A 20,439-nucleotide genomic window follows, 5' to 3' on the forward strand; every position below is an offset into this window, starting at 1 on the left:
TTGAGCTGACCTACCTTCAGGGAAGGCAGCGAGCTAGACACTGAGTCCAATCGTGTAGCCAGTAACTTAATCATTCTGCCCAGGTACTGAAATCCTGATAAAAACTCTGGACCACACCTGGGGAGGGTGCGGAAGGGAAAAAAAGGCCCTCTGGACCCCAGAGCTCAGTGGTGCTTCTCACTGTAAACACAATGATGTGCCCAGAGGCTGAAAAATCCCAACCCCCCCCCCCCCCGCCCCCGCCGGAGAGGGGGCGCGAAGCTCTGCAGCCATGGCTGTTCCAGACCTCATCCTATGTGTATCCTTTAGGATAAAACTGTAATCCTAAGTGTAGCACTTCTCTGAATTCTAGGAGTCATTCTAGTGACTCATTAAACCTGGGGGAGGGTCATGGGAACCCTAAATTTATAGCCAGTGGGGGGGGGGGCTTGTGATTGGTTATGTGAAGTGAGGGGAGCATGTGGATGCCTGTGGGGTCTCAGGCTAACCGGGGGTGGTGAGCATCAGAACTGCACGGCAGCACACCCGGGTTGGAACAATGTGCAACCAACGTTCTCAAAAACAACATTTTAAAGACACCTCTTAAAAATCACCAAATATCTTGGAATACATCTAAGAAAAGATGTGTAAGACTTCTACACAGAAACTGACAAAACATTACTGAAAGAAATTAAGATGGTATTCGACAAATGGAGGGGTAACCATGTCTATGGACTGGAAGATTCATCACTAAAAAGATATCAGGTCTCCACGTCGAGCTCTAGATTCTTGCAATTCCATTACATTCTCAGGAAAAACGCTAAAGAATAGTCAAGATAATCTTGAAGAAGAACGAAGAACAGAGTAATTATTACCAAATATCAAAACTTATTAGAAAACTAATGCAAGTATGTCAATGTAGTACTGGAACAAGGACAGACAAACAGACCCATGGAATAGAAGATTCCAGGGAGATCCACACATACACCGCAGCTCAGCGGGGAAGACAGTCTTCGCGGTAAACAGTACTGTACCAGCCGGATCATCCACGTGGATTTAAAAGAAGAATCAGACTGTAACACCTCAGACACAGAAATAAATTCCAGAAGGATTCCGGATCCAAATGTGAAAAGCAAACATTACAGCTTCTAGAAAACAACACAGGCTACCAGCTTCCTAACTTGTGTATAGGCAAAGAATCTTAAACAGGATATAAAAAGCACTAACCCATAATGGATACTAAGCATTCGAAGATGTGTTCAACATCATCAGTCACTAGGGAAATGCAGAATAAAATCACAACGAGATAACTACCACACACCTACCTGACTGGCTAAAATGAAATAAATAAATAAAGAGCTGACAATACCACAGCTGTGGGGACAGGAGTGTAAACTGGTAAGAGCAAAGAGCATTCTGGAAAACTGTCTCATCTGTGCCTACACTATATCCTAGCAAGTCCACACTTGGGTATATTTCCAACAGAAATACCTACATAGCATCACCGAAAGACATGCACGAGAACATTTTTAGTGGCCATGAACAGCTCCAAATTGGAAACAGTTGAAATGCCATCAACAGCCCAGTATAGTTTATCATGGAATACTATCTAGCAACAAAAAGGAACGGACTACAGCTCCGTACAACGCGTTGCACAGAAGGCACCAGACACAAAAAAACACATACTGACGACTCGCTTGTAAAAGTTCAGAAACAGAAAAAATTCACCATGATGATTGGGGGGACAGGGGCAGTGACTGGGAGGGTACCCTAGAGGCTACACACTTCTACGGTGTCGGTAATGTTCTATTTCCAGAGCTCAGCGACAGTTACACAGGGGTGTTCCTTTGTGAAAAACTATCAAGTCGTATACTTATGATTTATGCACTTTGCTTCAATGAAGTTTCCTTTAAAACAAATCATGGTGGTTGCTAGAGGCAGGAGGTGGGGGGTGGGCAAAACGGGGGAAGGTGGTCAGAAGGTATAAACTTCCAGTTGTAAGGTAAAGAAGTTCTGGGGATGTAATGCCCAGCATGGTGACTACGGTTAATAATATTATATCATATATATGAAAATTGCCAAAAGATTAGATTTTAGGGGCGCCTGGATGGCTCAGTCAGTTAAAGCGGCTGCCTTCAGCTCAGGTCATGATCTCAGGGTCCTGGGATCCAATGATGGGTAGGGCTCTCTGCTCAGTCGGGAGCCTGCTTCTCCCTCTCCCTCTACCTCTCCCCTATGCTCATGCTCTCTCTCGCTATCAAATAAATAAAATCTTAAAAAAAAAAAAAAGAGTGAGACCTTAAAACTTCTCAGCACAAGAAAAAGAAATTTTATATCTATGTGTGGTGAGTAGAGGGATATAGTTAACTAGACTTACTGTGGCAAACAAACATTTACGAAAATATGGAATCATTATGCTGTACACCTGAAACAAGTCTCATGTTACATCTCAACTGTACCTCAATTAAAAAAAAAAAAAATCTAGAACTGACAATAAATTATCCAGCCTGGAATTATTGAAATTTCCCCATCTTCTCCTATCTTTCTTAATATCCACGATCTTACTGAAAAGCAACACAGAGCAGGGGTTAAGAGCTTGGCCTCTGTAGGAGAACAGCTGGGGTTGCCAGTTAGTTGTCAGTCTGGAAAAGATTCTTAGGCTAACTCTTTGAGTCTCAGTTTCTATCTACAGCATTTGGGAGATTAATTAAGTATTCAATAAAGGTTAACCATTAATGAAGGCATTTCTTCCTTCTTTCTGCTCTCTGCTCGCTCTTAGCCTTTCCAGAGCTCTGGGTCTGGGGCATTTCCAGGGAGACTGGGCCTCCTGGGGAATCTCTGCTCCCTTGGATCCCCCTCTACTCGCTGCTGCTTTTCTATCTTAACCTCTTCTCTCCCCAACTGGGACAGCAGGGAGGGAGCAGACAAAGGGGGAATCCTGCCATGAAACAACCCAAGGAGAGGTGCCAATGCGGCTCCAGCCCTGCCCTGTCCGGCTTCCCTGACCCTCAGATTATGCTCCTGCAGCGAGAAGGCAAATGTGCAGCCAGTCAGCATGGCCGGCTTACGTTTCTCCAATCTGCAGGACACAATTCAGTAAATGAGGAGAATCTCCTCAGGGTTAAGTTTCTCTTCCATACATTTTCTTCCTTAAGCTCTGGCTTCTGTTACCCTTAATATACACACGAGGACCCAGATAAGATGGTATTTGAATTGGCATGTAATTACACAGTGGGCTCTTTTGACCTCAATGTGTTCAGAATTCCAAGAAAGGCACCACACCCAGACAGTGGGGCAGCCTGCCACCTGAGCCAGGAGATGAGAACCACCGCAGCCCGGGTTGGTATCAGCGCCAACTGGGGCACCTTTGGATAGTAATAACAATAATTGTTAAAATGGCTAACATTTATTGCATGAGGACCGTGGTGCCGGGCACTGAGCTAAGCACTCTGTATGCCTTACCTCATGCAGTCCTCACCACAGCCCTCTGAGCTGGATGCCGTCATTAATGTGGATGACCAATTCACCAGCAACCAAAGAGGAATTCTGCAGGGACCACGAGTCAGTCACTATTTTGAGCCTTTCATGAAATAAACTCCACTTGCATAAGCTTTATCCACTTTTTGAACTTATTCTTAGGGAAGTGTGATGAGAGTTAGACTAATTTTATGTATTTAGTTTTAAGATTTTATTTATCTATTTTAGAGAGAGAGCACAGGCAGGAGGGACAGGGGAAGGGGAAAGAATCCCAAGCTGACTCCCCGCTGAGCACGGAGCCCCGGGATCAAGAGTCTGACACTCAACCGACTGTGCCACGCAGGCGCCCCTGGACTAATGGGACTCGGGGTGACTGTGCGTGTCTGCGTACATGCATATGTGTGCATGTGTGAGAGAGCCTGCTTGCAGGGATAACCGGGTGTGTCCGCCAGCCTGTGTGGGGGCGGGGGTGTAGGTGTGTAGGTGTGAGCCTGTCCTTGTGTCTATCTAGTGGGAGGGGCATGCATGTATGTGTGGGAGTAAGCCTGCCTGGGGTGGGGGGAACGGAGCCCCTTCCCAACCCCCCCTCCCAACCGTGGCTCCTGGCTGCCCGCTGGGCAGAGACCAGGCGTTCCAGAGAGCCTGGGGAAACCAGTCTTTCAAGAACCATGCCCAGGTCACAGTAAATAGGCCCTGCAGCATGGAAGCAACTATAACCTCTGGGGAATGCTCCAGCAACACCAAGTTTAACCCCCAGCAAAACAGGCTGGTGGCTAAAATAACAAACAAACAAACAAACAAACAAAAAAACCCAACAACAAAAAAACCAGGCTGGAGGCTACACACCCCAGCCCTCTGGGCTCACCTTTTCACCAGCCACACAGTGCTGCCCAGCCCTCCGTCTGCGGTCACCCTCCAAGATGCTCCTCCCAGGAAGCCCAGGGACAGAAAGGGATTTCTTGGCTTATTGGAGGAGAAATCTGAAGAACCAATCTAAACTAGGTTCCAAAAAGCAGGGCAGTGTAGACAATGGTTTCAATGTAAAAATACACATGAGCTGCTAATAGGAAACTTCACACAGCTGTGAGATGAAAATGGTTTTGATCTTGCTGTTTGTGACATGACTTTTAGAGACAATTTCTGAAAAGGTTATTGTAATAAATCAAAATATTAAAAGTAGTTCTCTCCAGATGACAGCCTCATGGGTTGTTTTGTTTAGATCTGTGTGTTTTCTAAAGGTCTGACGATGAGATGTATCTTTTTTATAATAACCACTAGTAAAGAGAAAATCGCGTAACAAATGGAACAAGAATAGACCTGGGAGTCCAGACTCCAGTCTGAAATGGACCAGGAGTCCTTTACGCAGCCACAAAGCCTTTTACGACAGGATGTCTTGGCACACTCAGGTGTGACGAGAGGGGTAACCTGAGGGACAGGGTGGGCCAGCACCTTGGCGCAGGGCTGTGCCTGACAGCAGACGGAGAGGCTCGGAGAAGGAGAGGAGGGGGCTGGATCAAACGGCAGCCGGGCCCCCTCATCTTAGTTGAGGGCCATCTAAGGCACCCCTGGCAAATTCCGTAACTTTCACAGCCACTGGAAGGCCTGAGAAGCAGTCACAACATGCGGAAGCAGTTTTACCCGAAGCTGGTACCAACGACTGAGAAGCTCATTTCTCATCCTGTGGTCTTGTCCAAGTTCTCCCAGAACAAGGGGCACAGAAGTGGAAAAACGTCGTGTCTATTCACCCTTGCTGATCCAGCTGGATCCTTAGGAGTGTCTTCCCTGACTTCTACTGACCAGAAAGGCGTCCGCTTTCTGGAAGGCCCTGCCCCTTACCCATTTCTCCTGCAGGACACAGTCCTGTGTTTTTGTGTTTCTGTGCACTCGAGTATTTTCAAGGTTAAACATTTGTTCAGTACCTCCTGTCCTGACCAGAGGTGTTCAGGAAAACTCTGGAGCTGGGCTTTCTAATTGAAAATATTAAGACTTTTGAAAAGTGAACACTAGCGTGATCTCGGGATGATCTAAGCTCTTATTTGGGCTTAGACACAAGGCAGCGCCTTCCGGGGCACAAGTAAGAGCTTTAGGACGAGATCTGTCAATAGAAGGCCGTGGAAACTGCGCTCAGTCCGGGCTCCTCTACGGAAGCCCGAGCACCGGCTGAGCGAGGCCAGCGAGGGGAAGACGTGCAGCTGCCCGCGGGCCAGCAGCGCATCACCCCATCCCCCGCGGCCAGGCTCCATGCCCACGAGCACCTCGCGAAGAAAAAGTGACCAGGAGCCTGGCCAGTGTTTTGTCAGCGGCCTGGCTGGCACCTCTGCCCTCGCAGGCAGCTCCTGTCACTCTCTCAGACACACTTGCCCCCGGGACAGCTTCTCAAGATCGTATCACCAGCTCAGCTGGAGACTGTTTCCAGGTGGAGCTGTGGCAGACCAGGTGTGTGGCTGCCTTCCCTCTCCGCTCCAGAGGCTGTCCTCTCCCAGCATCTTGTGGCGTAATGTCCCGTCCCCACAGTCTGTGCTTGGCCCTCACCCTATCTGGCTTCCCCAGGAGGCTCCCCAAACCACGCCTGCTTGGCTCTTTTTCATCTCTCCAAGGAGCCACTTTAACGGGGCTTCTACACGCTTCCCGCGTGCGGCCGGCTCTCGGCTGACTTTCAAACCTTTAATCCTGGTCCTGGCCTTACCCCCGAGTCCCACATGGGCACTTTCAGCTGCACACCTGCCTGGACGGACCTCACCCTTGAGCTGCTCTGTGTGGCCCAGGACCAGCAACGTGGCCATCATCGGAGAGCCTGCCAGAAATACAGCCTCTCAGGCCACACCCCAGACCCACTGAGTTCACCTCTGCGGTTCACATCTAGGCAGTTCGGGTGCACATTTAAGTGTGAGAGGCTCTGGTGAGCACAGAGGAGTCCAATAAAGGGTCACATCGCTATTATTTGCCACCACTACCCCCCCCCAACCCTCCAAACTGTCTCTGCTTCCTCCTCTCCCCACTTTTGTTAAATGACATCATCATCAACCCGAATCCCTAGCTCGAAACCTCAGATGTTCACAACTGCTTCCTGGCCCTGACTCCAACATCTCCAAAACGATCACCGAGTCCTGTTATTCTGACTTCAGAAGCATCTCTCGGGCCTAGGCCTTCCTCGGCCCCACTGCGCCTACCTGAACTGGGAACAGTAAGCTTTGTTTACAAGGTCTGTCTCCCTGCTAGACTGTGAGTTCTGTCAACAGGGCTGTTTTAGTCCTCTCTGACTCCCAACAGCGAGCACAGTTGTCTGACACACAGGCCTCAAAAAAAGTAGATGTTTGTTGCAACAGACGAATGAACAAGCAAATGGAGGGAAATAAGATACTGAAAGTGTGTCAGATGGTAGGAACCAAAAGTGAAGGCAAAAATTATGCACTGTTTTTTCTTGACTTGATAAAGTTGTTTCAGGAAGAAAAAAGTACGTGGGAGAAGTGTGATATGTGTTGCACAGATGGAAATATGGGAGGAGTTTTCAGTGAAAATATTGCTAGCCTTTTCCCCTTCAAAATAAAAACACACTAACCTTCTATGAGGCCAGTAATAGGTCCAAAGTCACCTCATGGGTCGGAGACCAAGCTGGGTGGAGTTTAAACCCAAGTCTTTACAGGGGGCTAGCCGGTTATAAAGGAGGTGGGGAAAGATAAGACGACCACAGATGAGCTCAGTGACTGGGAGGAGCAGGAATGCCACAGGCCGAGGGACAGCGGGAAGCTGGAAGGTGGGCTTCATTGTGGGGCTGGGTCTTCTGACTTCTACTTGGGAGAGTTTATTCATTACTCTGCCTCCAGAGTCTGGGAGGGCATCTTTGGTAAAAGAAAAATGCAACTGGGCCAGGAGTAGCCCAGGGAGCCTTTGTTCTAAGACCCTGAGCTACAGACGAGGCCGGCCACAACGCCCAGTGGCGCAAACAGTTCTAGGCAAGGTGTAAGTCGAAGAACCAAGGTCAAAGGGCATGAGCTTCTCCGTGGCCTTACAGCTCTAGCCAACCAGATGGTCTAACTCCTGAGGTCTTGTGATGCCTAGCTCCGTGTCTTGCACAGAGAGTATGAGGTTCAATAAATACCCAGTGATAAATGCCTTGAGCTGGGAGGCAAAGCAGCTGGGACACTGTAACCCCTGCCTTAGTCTCCAAGGGAAGCTCAGCCCATGCCTGCAGGACGCCCGGAGCCCGTCGCCAAGTGTGTGTAGAAGCATCTTCATGACTCACACTAATGAGTGAAGAAGCTATGTATACGCCTGACGGTCAAAACCCGCTTATTCACAGAAACTGAGGCAAAGGGAAACCATGTATCACACTCAAGACCCCAAACTCTGCTTCTCAGTCCCTGAACCATTAATATACACGTCATCGTAGGAGCCCGCCCTGTCTTCCTCGGTGCAACTCGAAATACCAAGTCCCCTGGATATCAGCTCCTCGAAATTCTAACAGTATGGAATGGGGATAATTCTGTCCCAAATCTAACAGATCATTCGTTGTGACCTTTTATTATGATCTTATCTTCCTATGTGCCAAAAACTATTCTAGGGGCTAGGGATACGCCAGTGAACAATACAAAGAGCTCTGCTCTTTGGAACTTAATATTCTAATAGGAAGAGACAGACAATGAACAGCATAGTAAATGTGTAAATTATGGAGTTGTCAGAAAGTGATTTGTGCTATGAGAAAAAGAAAAATTAGCACAGGGTAGAGGAGATCAGGAAGGTCACGGAGGATGGGAAGTTATGGTTTTAAATAGGGCAACGGGAAGGGCTCACTGAGAAGGTGAAGCTGAAGCAGACACGAGGGAGGGGAGGGAGTGAGGCCTACAACATCTGGGGAAAAACATTCCGGCCTGAAGGAACAGCCAGGGCAAAGGCCCTCAGGTGGGAGTGTCCTGGTGTGTTCAAGGAACAGCAAGGAGGCCGGCAGGGCTTGCCAGTCATTCATTAGTTGCTCATTCATTCATTCATTCATTCATTTAACAAACATTTAGTAAAGACCCATCTCTTTGCCAGGCACTAAGTGGTGGAAAACACTGATAAGGTCTGGTCCCTACCACGAGGAGCTCACAATGCTGAGGAGCAAGGAGGAGATAAAATGACCTTAAAAGAGGATTACACCCAGAGCAGAAAGACTCTGGCAGAGGTCAGGGCCCTTACCGAACTTGGAGAGTCCACGAAAGCATAGGAAGGACTCTGGGGAGATGCTCGGCTACGCCGGCAGGCCCCCAGCTCGTTTTGATGCTGCTGACAATGTAGCCATGCTAACCCTGCTCACTTGCTTTTCTTAGCTACAAAAGGAGCCTTCCAAACACCAGATTTGTAAAGAGAAGCTTTTAAGATGAAGACGTAAAGTGTTTGCCATGTCCAAGAGGGCCTCACACTAAAAAGGTAAATGCCAGATGAAAAGATCTGGGAGAGGCCATACTGCGGGCAGCCCAGGGTGGCCATGAGCTAGGATGGAACCACAAAACGCCAGGGTGTATCCATGAGGGGTGGCCATCATATCACACTCACATCTCCATGGCTTCATGCTGCACTGGGTAGACTGTGCCTGTGTTTCCATGGAATTAGCACCACCCCCTCCAGGGCTAGGGCTAGGGCTCCAGCTCAGACCACCAGCCTCTGTTAAGGAGACTCCAGTGAACTAAAATGTGCATCTGGAGAATTCCACTCAGAGTGCTCTGGCCTGAAAGATGCTAGCTCTGTTCTCCCAGCTTCCTGAAGCGGTACTTCTTTTTATCAGATAAGTGCGAAGACGGCCCTGCCAAAACCCAGGAAGCTCCCACCTGACAAGAGCTCAGCCCTCCCAATCAGGGGCTGGGAAGCCTGGCCAAGCCAATCCATACCGGTTGGCTCCAGATCCAAGCTGAACGATGCAAACGTGCTTGTTGGGTGTGTCACCAGCAACAGTCCCAAAGACCATAGAGGTGGTGAGCAGGAAGCCGCCCTGGTGAGTCCTAACCAGGTTCCTGACCAAGCAACATGGGAGAAGTCCTCAGGGCCAAGAGGCTGCAGGGTGGGGGTGGGGCATAGATCCTCACTGCTCTGCTCCAGGATGGGCTACCTGGGAGAAACAGGTTCCTGGGCCCGCCATCTGCAGAGCTCCCCTAGCACGGTGCCATCACCACCAGATGTCCATGTCCCTTCAGTCTCTGCAATGAGGCCACCTTACCAGGCTGTCTCGCACTTGGACTTTGTTACTCAAGTCCTTCTCAGTGCTGATGGTGAGATTCACTCTGTCTGCCCCTCTGAAAAAGGGAGGAAGGATAGCAGTAACCCACTCAGGCCCTGATCAGAGCAAATCTGGCAAGGCCTGCTCCTACCTATCCCACCCCATCCCCACTGACCCATCCAGTTCCTGGCTCTCCCCTCCTCTCGTGAAATAATCGACTGACAAGCATCTGAAGCTTGCTCCCCTCTGGAGTGCAGAAGTCGCTCCCAGCCCTGGGCTGGCAGGCTGCCTTAAAGCCAGCAGGAGCTCTACCTATGGGGAAGGGAAGCAAAGTCCTGGATTTAAGATGTGCTCCCTCCCCTCCCCCATTCCTTTATAAAGAGCTTCCCTTTCTGCCTCCTCACTCCCTTTGGCCTAGGAGGGTTTTACTCCATAATTGGCTTGTTTACTGCCACTGAGGACTTCTGAGTGGCAGAGGTGGGAGGAAAGTTTTGCTGGAAGTAAGGAAAGGGGTGTGTGCCCTGAGCTTTGAGGCTGATGAGTAAAACCTCCAAGTGCCTCTCTAACTACCTGAGAACTGGCCAAGAACCCATGTGAGAAAAAAAACACAAGGCACTGTGAGGCCAGCTAAAGATTTCCAGCAGACCACAGGAGGGAAGCTTATGTTTGGCGCCTGGGAAAAGTCAGAACAATAACCAAAACTTGATCTGCTAGCTTCTGCTAAATCGGCGAAAGCATTACTTGGCACTGCTCAGAGTGGGGAGCCAACCAGAGACCTCCCAATTCAGCTTCTGTGGGTTAGGAACTCCAGAAACATCATTCTTGTTCAAAAACTTCCGACAGCTCCAAGCTCCAGGCAAAAGCACCACCCTGACTTCAGGCGCTTCCCAAGGCCCCAGATGACTCAGCCTCTCCCCACTGACCACCAAGCAGCAGAGCTCAAACCCAGCTCAACAGGACCACCTCCTGGGCCACAAGCACAGCCTCTGCTTCCCCACTCAGGTGCCAGGTCTCCCCACATCTTCAGGCTCTCCTTCAATGCTCCCTCCCTCTAGTGAAGGTTTTCCCAGGTCCCCGGCCCCTTCTCCACCTCACCCCAGTCAGATGCGGGGCCCCACACTCTTATCTCCATGGCCTCTTTTAAGGCACGGGCCTTACTCTGTCCTGCTTCAGGAGCTCCCTGAGGCCTTGCTCTATCCCTCCAAGGGCACAAGCGTGTCTCGGCTCCGATTCACCTGAAGCACAAAGCCCAGTACCCGGCAGATGGCACATGCTTGCGAACTGTTCCTGCTGCCCCAAATACCACTCACCTCAGAGGCACAGGAAGTGATGGGCAAAGAGACAGTCACACCGAAACACTAAGACCAGGCAACACAAAACAGGCAAGCGAACGAGAGGCATCACAAAGCCGGCTAACAGGGAGAGCTCCATCAGGCCTTACCCTTCTTGAACTCCTCCAGCATGGCATCCAACTTGGTGTCATGGAAGACGAAATGCACTGGGTGGTTATAGAAGCGGGTGATGGTCTTGAGGGGGGTGCAGTCATCAGGGTCCACGAAGGCCAAGTCTTTGACATAGAGAATATCTACAATATTGGACTGCTCGTCTTCAAACACGGGGATGCGGGTATAGCCGCTCTCCATGATCTCCGACATGGTATTGAAGTCCAGGATGGCATCACTGCGGATCATGAAGCAGTCCTGGAGCTGGGTCATGATATCCTCCACAGTTTTGGTCCGTAGCTCCAGGGCACCCTGGATCATATTTAGCTCCTCTTTCACCAGGTCGTTATAGGGCTCCGTTACCTTCAACATCTCCATCAGCTTCTCCCGGTTGTAAACGGTGCGAATCTCCTGGCCCAAAACAAAATCCAGGAGCTTGCTGATGGGGAAACTGAGGGGGAAGGTGAGTAGCATAAAGAATTTGGTGAGAATGATGGTGTTGGCACCCACAGCCAGGCCGTGTCGGGAGCACAGGGCCTGAGGTACGATCTCCCCAAAGATGACAATGCCAATGGTGGAGGAGGCCACCGCCATGAGCCCAGACCCAATGAGGTTGTCTAGAAGGATGGTGAGGGAGGTGTTGACCAGCACGTTTCCCAAAAGCAGCGAGCAGAGTAAGTAGTTGCCCTTGCGCCGGATGGGCTCGATCTTACGGGCATAGCGCCTCTCCTTCTGGGTGCCACAGTTCTGCACGATGCGCAGCTCCATGGGGTCCAGGGCCATAAGCCCCAGGTTGAGGCCAGAAAATATGCCCGACAGCACCAGCAGCACCATAATGAGGAGGATGTGCAGCCAGAGGGGTAGGAACCTCCCAGCCTCCTCCACCATGAAGAGCAGCGAGTCCTTATCGGTCCACCTCTGCCAGGGCCCGTCCACCCCGGCCCGGGTGCACAATGCATACAGCTTCATGTTCTCGCTCCTCCGGAGGAACTTCGTGAGCACCACCAGCATCCCGGACGTGTTCCCGCGGCTCAGGTTGACCAGCTGCTGGACGACGAGGTCCTTGGTGAGCTCGGGACAGTTGGTGGAGTTGTGGATGGCCTCGGAGTTGTCCACCTCGGTGAAGGAGATCAGGTTGCTGGAGATGGAGCCCAGCCTCTGGCCGTACAGCCTCAGGTTCACCGTGCTGCCCTCGGACACGAAGATGATGCCATCCGGGTTCATCCCACACGATTTGTTGCAGCTCGCCAGCCTCATGCCCAGGATGGCGCCCCGCTGGGGGTCGCCCTGGCCCCGGGCCCCCCGCGCCCACATCAGCACCAGCAGCAGCAGCGCCGCCAGGAGGAGGCGCCCTCGGGCCGGCCCGCCGCCCGGGCGCCCGCCCCCGCCCACCGGCGCCATGTTGCTCCGGCTCGGCCGCCGCCGCTCCCCGCGCCCCGCCGCGCGGCCCCGCTCCCGCCGCCGCTCCTGCCGCTTCGCCGCCGCCGAGCCAACTGCCCGGGCCGCCGGCCTGACGTCAGGTCAGCGCCCCGCCCGCCCCGCCCCGCCGACCCACGCCCCTCATTTGCATGGGAGACCCCGCCTCCGGGCGCGCGGCTCCAGTGCCCGCCCTTAAGGGGGTCCCGAGCTTAAGGTGGAGCGGCGCCTGAGCGCGGGAGCCGCGGGCGGACGCTCGCCCCGCCCTGCTCCGCGCACGCCCTTTCCCGCAGGCCTTTCCGCCCTCTGGGCGTCGGTACAGCCCGCTCTCCTCCGCCGGGCCTGCACGCCTGGTCTCGCCGGTCGTCCGCTGCAGTCTAGCCGGGCGTCGCGTGCCGGGCTCCTTCTCCAGAGGACTGTTGCCTGGGGCAGGGTGGCCCTTCTCCGCTGGAACCTCGGAAGCAGCACCGCGTTGTGCTGGGGCGGGAAAAATGCTTCCCTCTCCCCCATATAAAAAGAGAAAGGGGAACCTGAGGGCTGAGGCCTGACGGAGGCCTTCAGGTCCACCGGCATTACAGACAGCCCCTTGGAGACTTTTCTGGCCCGGGAGTTTTGCTGATCTTGTCCCAAGGCCAGAACTAGGTTCCCCCGGGCCTAGCCCCCACGCCGAGACCCTTTGGCCACCGGCTGCCTGGTTGGAGGAGAATCTGGGGAGCTAAGGATATAGAATGTACTCGCAGACAGAAGTATCAGGGTCTTGCCTAGGCTTTTCTCCTGTCATTTCCATTTAGGACACAAATACTGAGCACCTACTATGTGCCGGGCGGACACTTGTTCCAGGCTCTGACAATACAGCAGTGAATAAGCCAGAGTCCCTGCCCGCTTTTTACAGTCTAGACCAGAAAACAGACCGTAAACAAGTAAATGCATGGGTAATATTGATTGAATCCTTCCAACAACCCTAAGAGGTAGTGTTATTTGTCCATATAACGGATGAAGAAATTGAAGGTAGGCACAAATTGGGGTCCCTCCACACTGCAATTTTAAGAAGAGGCTTGTGTGACTGGTAAGGCACACCGGAGCGTCTTTCAGCTATAAAATGGGGGTAAGAATGATAATAGGGCACCACCTCACCAAGCTTATGGGAACAACTGGCCTAGGCATTGAACAGGACGGAACAACTCTGAATGTTCTATGTAGCTGATGTTGTTGTTGCCTGCCCTACCAGACCAAACCCCTAACCCCAAATTGTGGTGACTGGCCCGCTGGGGCAGAGGCATGTGAAAATGAGCTGAGAGGTGTGGCGCCAGGCCTGGCCCTGAAATGACTGCTTCCTGAAGGGCCCTACCTTGGTGTCAGTTGGCAGCTATGAAGTGAGCACCAAGCAGTCAGGAGGTGTGGGGAAGACCGCAGCCGCCTGCCCTTTCAGGGGGGAAGAGACAGACAGACAAACGTCCTTACAATAATTGCAGAGGTGCACTGAGAGGAGAATCAGGTACCAGGCTGACCACTGGGTCTCAGAACAAGTTTGTTTGCCAGCCATGGAGACACAGAATCCATTTTACTCTCTCCCTGTACAAACACTTGTGTTTTATTTTTATCGTGGTATACTGTTTGCCAATAAAAGCAACAATCAATACCAGCCAGAAAGAGCTAAGCAGAGAGGAACAATCACAGTGTTAGGGAGGAGATGTGGTAGTCCAGAGGCCCGATTTAGCTCAGCACGCCCAGCAGGGAGTTCTGCATACTAGGCCAGACCCAAGCCGTCCCTTGCAGGTATGTGCCTCACTTCCTATTCCACAGTGAGTATCTAGCCGGCCAGTTTGGTGAGGAACGGGAGCCTCGGGATGGGCACTGGCCAAGACAACAACAGCAGAAAGCAGAACCTCTGACTGGCTGCTCCCTCCCATCTCCACCGACCAGGAGGAGGCCGCCTGCATCACCTCAGAACAAGCCGAGCTCTCAGGCTTCTGCCCACCCCACCTCATCTCTTCCCAGCCAGCCTTAAGACTAATGCCCTCCCCCATGGTACTTAGAGACTTTACCACTCTATTATCGACCAGTCGGCTATTTTTATTTTGCTCTTTTCAAACAGTCTGTGCTCAGAAGCTCTCTCGTATGCACTGAGTCCAATGACAGAAGCCAACAAAGGGAAGGAAAAAATAAGCTTTTGAGAAACTTGGGTAAAAGTAGGAGGAATAGTGAGGGTCCGGTAGGAAGAATTAGTCTCTGCTAATTTAGTTCATTTAATTCCGCTCATCCACCATTGCATGCATATCCATCCTTAGCTGAATAGAACAGATTCAGCAGGGGCCCCTGGGTGTCTCAGTCAGTTAACCTTCTGCCTTGGGCTCAGGTCATAATCCCAGTGTCCTGGGATAGAGCCCTGCTATGGCTCCCTGCTATGGTCTGCGTCTCCCTTTCCCTCTGCCCGCTGCTCCCCCAGCTTGTGCGCTCTGTCTCTCAAATAAATAAATTAATTAAATCTTTTTAAAAAAACAAAAAACAAAAACCACAGATTCAACGAATGCCCACACAGAGCCTTCAATCCAGCAGAGGAGACAAGAATCTCTCCACCAAAGTTAAAAGCTCTGTAACTTGGAAAATGTCTGAGGAGGTACCCGAGGTCCAGACTGGCGTCCAGGTTCATTCCCTGCCGGGCTTCTATCCCTGATGAGGGCATTTAACCTTTCTCATCTGCAGAGTTGAAAGACCTTTCCTACCGAGTGGTGGGGACAATATAGAGATGGAGGTCTATGTGTGTGAAGAGTCAGGAAGCCTGGACAAATGTGTGCCTTCCATGGACCAGGCTGAGAGAACTGTCGAAAGTGATGTGCAAACGAGAAGTCTGTCTCCTTTGGGGGTCAGACCTGTTTCTCTGCCCCAGGGTGGAAGCCCTTACTCACCTGAGCTGTCTCCATTCACAAGTAAGGAGTCAGGTGGAAGCCATTCTCCAATGGGTCTGACACCTGACTCCCGAGCAGCTCAAAGCACTCCATTCATGACTTTTGGACCCCACAGTTTCTTTCTGGGCTCTATGGCAGCATGTCCACACACACACACACACACACCCCAGGGTTGAGCCTACTCCTTTCCGGTTCTGTGCAGGCAGACAGCCTTCAGTCTATTGTCCCTTCTTTTGTACCTGGCATGGTGCTGAGGCTGAGGATCCAATGGTGAACAAGGTCCTGAATAGTAACCTGGGATCCCCAGCACCACTCCCCACAGGCTGCGATCCTCCCAGGCTGCTTTCTTAGTCCTCTTCAACCTCTGGGTGTCCAAGATGGGGGGCTGCTGCCAGAGAAGCTGCCCGTCTGCTGGTGGAGCTCAGAGCCTGTGGCCGTCATGACCCCACAAGTCTCTCGGATGATGCCCAGGTCCTGGGCTTCAAAGGCCTGGTGGGGAGCAATGCAGTGCCTGTTCCCCAGCTATCTGTAAGTCTGCAATAACCCTGAGCATTTGCGGATTCTATCTGTGCTGTTACATTGTCTCGGGAGAGAAGGGGCAGTCGTTCCTCCACAGAGGCACAGCCCAAGCATGGGGTTAGCTGAGATGGTACCTTGGCTCAAATCCCAACTCAGGTCATCCCAACAAGTGGGGGCATGAGGACCTTGTGTCATTTTCTACCTGAGAGAGACACTTGATTAAGCCCAAGGAGGGGATGAAAGAAAGCATCAGATGAGCGGATCCAGGCCCATAAAAGGATGTGCCTGGCCCAGGAATTGGAATGCCAGGGCAGCAAAGGGGAGGAAGCATTTGTCTTAACCCGGTAGGCTTCCAGGCTCTGTGGCCAGAGGACAAATTGTTCTCCTTTGGGACAGGACTACAGGAGGCAGGATGCCCCGCCTGGGGGTTCAGGCACAGCTCAGGAGGCACACTGTGGGGCTGGCTTGGCCAGGGATCGCCTGTGTGACCTGGGACTCTGGGACATTCTGGAGTGCCGAATGAGCTGATGCCTGGCCCATGGCGAGAGCTCAATAAACATGATCGGTAACCATGATGGTGATGGACATAACAGGGCTGGGAGTTCTAGAGGACACTCAGATTTCTTTAGTTCCACTGTGTCTCCATCCAACACCAGTCACTGTCTTCTTGTTCTTTCCCTTCTCTTTCCTGCAGAGAGAGAAATCCGTAGAGGATGGTGGGGAAGAAGGGACTAAACAAGACCACATCCTGGACCCCTTGGTCCAGGGAAGAAAGGAGGCTGGGGCGCAGGTCGAACCACGAAGGTAAGGCAGGGTTGTCACAGTGTATACGGGCTCAGGGACTCAGGTAGCAAAAGCAGGCAAGTTGGAGGGAAGCCTATCACTCGAATCTAAGAGACTTGATGACCCACAAGGCAAGGGCTGCTGGGAAGCCCCCGCTTGCAGCAGGGACCCTGTGAGGAGTGCCAGGCCTCGCAGGGTCTGGGGGAGGCCGAGTGGGCCCAAGACTCTGCCTGCTCGCCTTTCTGCTTCCCTCCTCCTCTTGTGCACTGGAGCTCCCCTCCTCCCCCGCCTTTGGCCACCGTCCCCCTTTCCCAGGACCGGCTACCCCAGCAAGCTTTTCCTTCTGCCTCCCAAAACACAAAGATCCTTTTTTATGTAAGAGATTAACTGTTAATCGCTGAAAAAAAATAAGGAAGAACAAGATAACAGACTCTGAGTATTTACAAAAGCTTAAGAACAAAGTTCTTGGAGTCATTGTCCCTCTGTTTCTGACCCCTCTTCTTAGTTGCCAAATGGAAACAGGCTGTAGCAGAAATGCCCTGGGCTCTGTCCTTTACCAGCTGGTGAACTGGGGCAAAGTGCTTGACCTCGTAGGGTCTTGATTTCTCCACGTTTAGAATGAGGATCAAGAGACACTTGTGTCGTACTAAAAGGACTAAACGGGCCCAAGTTTGGTAGCGCAGTTGCTAAATGTGTTTCTTTTCCTTCCCTCAGGCTAGGACTTTCACGTTGCATTTCATTGATTTATTCGTTCCTGTATCTTTATCTTTTTACCTGGCTTTTAAAATTGCCAAAACGATACATTTTCATTGCAACAAATTCAAAGTATAGAACAGAAAACACAAGGTCCCCCTCCTCCCTTATGCCCCTGCCCAGGGACTGTTTTTCTGTAATCTGTCACCCTCTGACTCTTCATTTTCTCCTTGTCTCTACTCTGCACTGGAGGCCATTTCCCACTGGGTTGAGAGTCCCTCAAGGACAAAAACTGTGTCATAGTCATCTGTATCCGGCATGCTTGGCATTCCATATGCATTTGTGGAATGAACTGGATTTCCCTTAAAAAGGGGTAGGAATAATACTGTTGGGGGCCAGGAATGGGAAGAGGAGGAAGCTTTTAGCCAGTGGCTTTATATATAAAATTGCAACCGAGACTATCTCATGAAACTACATCTACCCCTTAATATAATTTCCGCTCTAGCCTATGTCTTAAAAAAAAAAGTCTGCTTTTCACCCAACTCAATCAATTTCTTGACTGATCTTCAATTTGAAAAATACTCTCGTGCATTGTTCATGGGCATGCACTGGAATTCTCCTTGGAGGAACCTTAGGAGGGCTGGTGGGAGTTAGAATGTTCTCTGTGTAAATGACACCCACGCCCATAGAGCCTGGCACAATCCACATGAGGCAATAAATCTCCCCAGGCAGATCAGTGAGGCAAGTTCCCCATGACTGAATCTTATTGTCTCCCAGCCCTACCCAGAAAGGGAGACAGCCTTTGAGATTTTCATTCCCGAGCGTCCAGATTTCTGCAGCTTTGTCCAAAACGATTGCCGAGGCACCAAATAACCTGTAGAGCCTTTAGCAACTGGCTCATCCTACTGGGCCTTGGGGCCTTTATCTCCAGCCTGAGGGGATTAAGTTCTATCCTCATTTAAATTCTCTGATGTGTTCATTTCCTAGGCAACCAAGAGAGGAAGGGAAAGGTGAAATCAACAAGATAGTTGTAGTGGGCATCTGTTGCTCTGAGCTGTCCAGCTCCCTGTCCCCTTCTTCAGGGAACAGTCTCCTCCCTATTCTCTGGGCACCGGTCCCACCTCCATTCCCATGGGTTCTAGTGGAGACGGACAACCGACCAGGCCTGGACAAAAGTACCTCAGGCCATAACAATTGAGCGGGGGTGGACAGGACACCAAGAAGGGCCAATCAGGAGTCTGATGTGGGCTTTTATATGGAGAGAGGGCCCCTAACTGGAGATCACAGAGGCCTCAAGCTGTCTGCCGCCATGTCTCCTCTCCCTGTTGCCTACAGTCTTTCTTGACTTCAGCATAGCCCTGTGAGAGGGAGTACCACTATTCTTCTTCACAGATCAGAAAAGAGAGATTTGGAAGCTTAAGAAAGCTGTTCAGGGGGCGCCTGGGTGGCACAGCGGTTAAGCGTCTGCCTTCGGCTCGGGGCATGATCCCGGCGTTCTGGGATCGAGCCCCACATCAGGCTCCTCCGCTAGGAGCCTGCTTCTTCCTCTCCCACTCCCCCTGCTTGTGTTCCCTCTCTCGCTGGCTGTCTCTATCTCTGTTGAATAAATAAATAAAATCTTAAAAAAAAAAAAAAAGAAAGCTGTTCAGGATCACACAAAAATGGATTTCAGTACTGTTCAAACCTGTCTTGACTCCAAACCTTCTTACCCCATGCCTTGTGCTGCCCCTCTAAAGGGCTCCAGTTAGAGAAACAGAATTGTAATCGATCGATTGAGGAATCTCCACTCAGTGGAGCCTTAATATGACCATCTTGTAACCAATTTCTATCAAATTTCCCTTTTCCCTTCCTTCTTGAGATCCTAGATAGATCCCACAGCTTTAGTGTGACTTTTAGTATTAGAAGTCTGCTCAGGTCCGTTAGGAACTCCTGTCTCATTTCTGGTTCACATCACTTACACCCCCTTCCTCTCATCCAGGCTTGGGATCCAGTTTCTGCTCTGGGGACTTGGAGGGGGGAGGGGCCTTGGTCAGCCTTCAATCCTCCAATCACTGCAGCCGGTTTCAGGGTGGGGAGGTGCTTGTGTGTGTGTGTGTGTGTGTGTGTGTGTGTGTGTGTGTGGTGTCCAGCGAAGGGAGTCATGTGTTGGTTCTGGGATAGTTCCCTCTTCCTTTTCAGGGTCAAACTTCTCTAGTATTGGGTCCTGAGAGGGCAAGAGGGGAAGAAGGGTAATTTGTCTTTACTTAATCTCCCATAGTTTGAACCCCCCTCTTTGTGTTGTCACTTGATGAGTGTGGTTTGTGTCCAGTTATTGCTTTCTGGTAGTAGGAAGTTCAGCTCAGCCCTTGTTGGGATGCCTTGCCTCCACCTTCTTGCTGTTGGGGTACACTCTGCCTGTCAGGCAGCCCCTTCTGGAAGAGTCCTCCCAATGGTTGCAGTGTAGACTGCGCAAGGCAGAGCAGGAAGTCTAGTGCCTGCGCAGAGGTCTGATGGTGGAATAAGATGCCAGTCTCTCTTCTTTCGGGACCCTCCAATTTTTCTTTTTCTTTTTCTTTTTTTTTTTTTTTAAAGATTTTATTTTATTTATTTGACAGAGATAGAGACAGCCAGCGAGAGAGGGAACACAAGCAGGGGGAGTGGGAGAGGAAGAAGCAGGCTCCCAGCGGAGGAGCCTGATGTGGGGCTCGATCCCAGAACGCCGGGATCACGCCCTGAGCCGAAGGCAGATGCTTAACCGCTTAACCGCTGTGCCACCCAGGCGCCCCCGGACCCTCCAATTTTTCTTGCAGCACCTCCTTCGCTTGACTTTGAGAGGTATGTTAGTTACTTATTGCTGCATTACAAATTACCCCTAGAACATAGTGGCTTAAAATAATAAGCCTTTATTATGTCATAGTTTTTGTGGGTCAGGAATTAGGAAGCAGTTTAGCTGGGTGGTTCTGGCTCAGAGCTTCTTACAAACAGAAGTCAAAATGTTGGCTGGAGCGGAAGTCATCCGAAGGCTTGGTTGGGGCTGGAAGATCCACTTCCAGGC

At 51.1% G+C, this 20,439-nt stretch overlaps 1 protein-coding gene across 2 annotated transcripts in view; it reads right to left on the reverse strand.

Moving 5' to 3' along the window:
- CNNM4 (cyclin and CBS domain divalent metal cation transport mediator 4) overlaps window positions 1-12,504 on the reverse strand; it is a 36,002-nt gene extending 23,498 nt beyond the window's left edge. For both annotated transcript variants that reach the window (XM_026487241.4, XM_026487233.4), the window contains exon 1: window positions 11,088-12,504. In XM_026487241.4, the coding sequence (XP_026343026.1) occupies window positions 11,088-12,489 (1,402 nt within the window). In that variant the 5' untranslated portion in view covers window positions 12,490-12,504. The remainder of the gene's footprint in view (window positions 1-11,087) is intronic.
- Between the last annotated feature and the right edge of the window lie 7,935 nt (window positions 12,505-20,439).

This window comes from Ursus arctos, unplaced genomic scaffold (genome assembly GCF_023065955.2).
Source record: "Ursus arctos isolate Adak ecotype North America unplaced genomic scaffold, UrsArc2.0 scaffold_8, whole genome shotgun sequence".
Lineage (NCBI taxonomy): Eukaryota > Metazoa > Chordata > Mammalia > Carnivora > Ursidae > Ursus > Ursus arctos.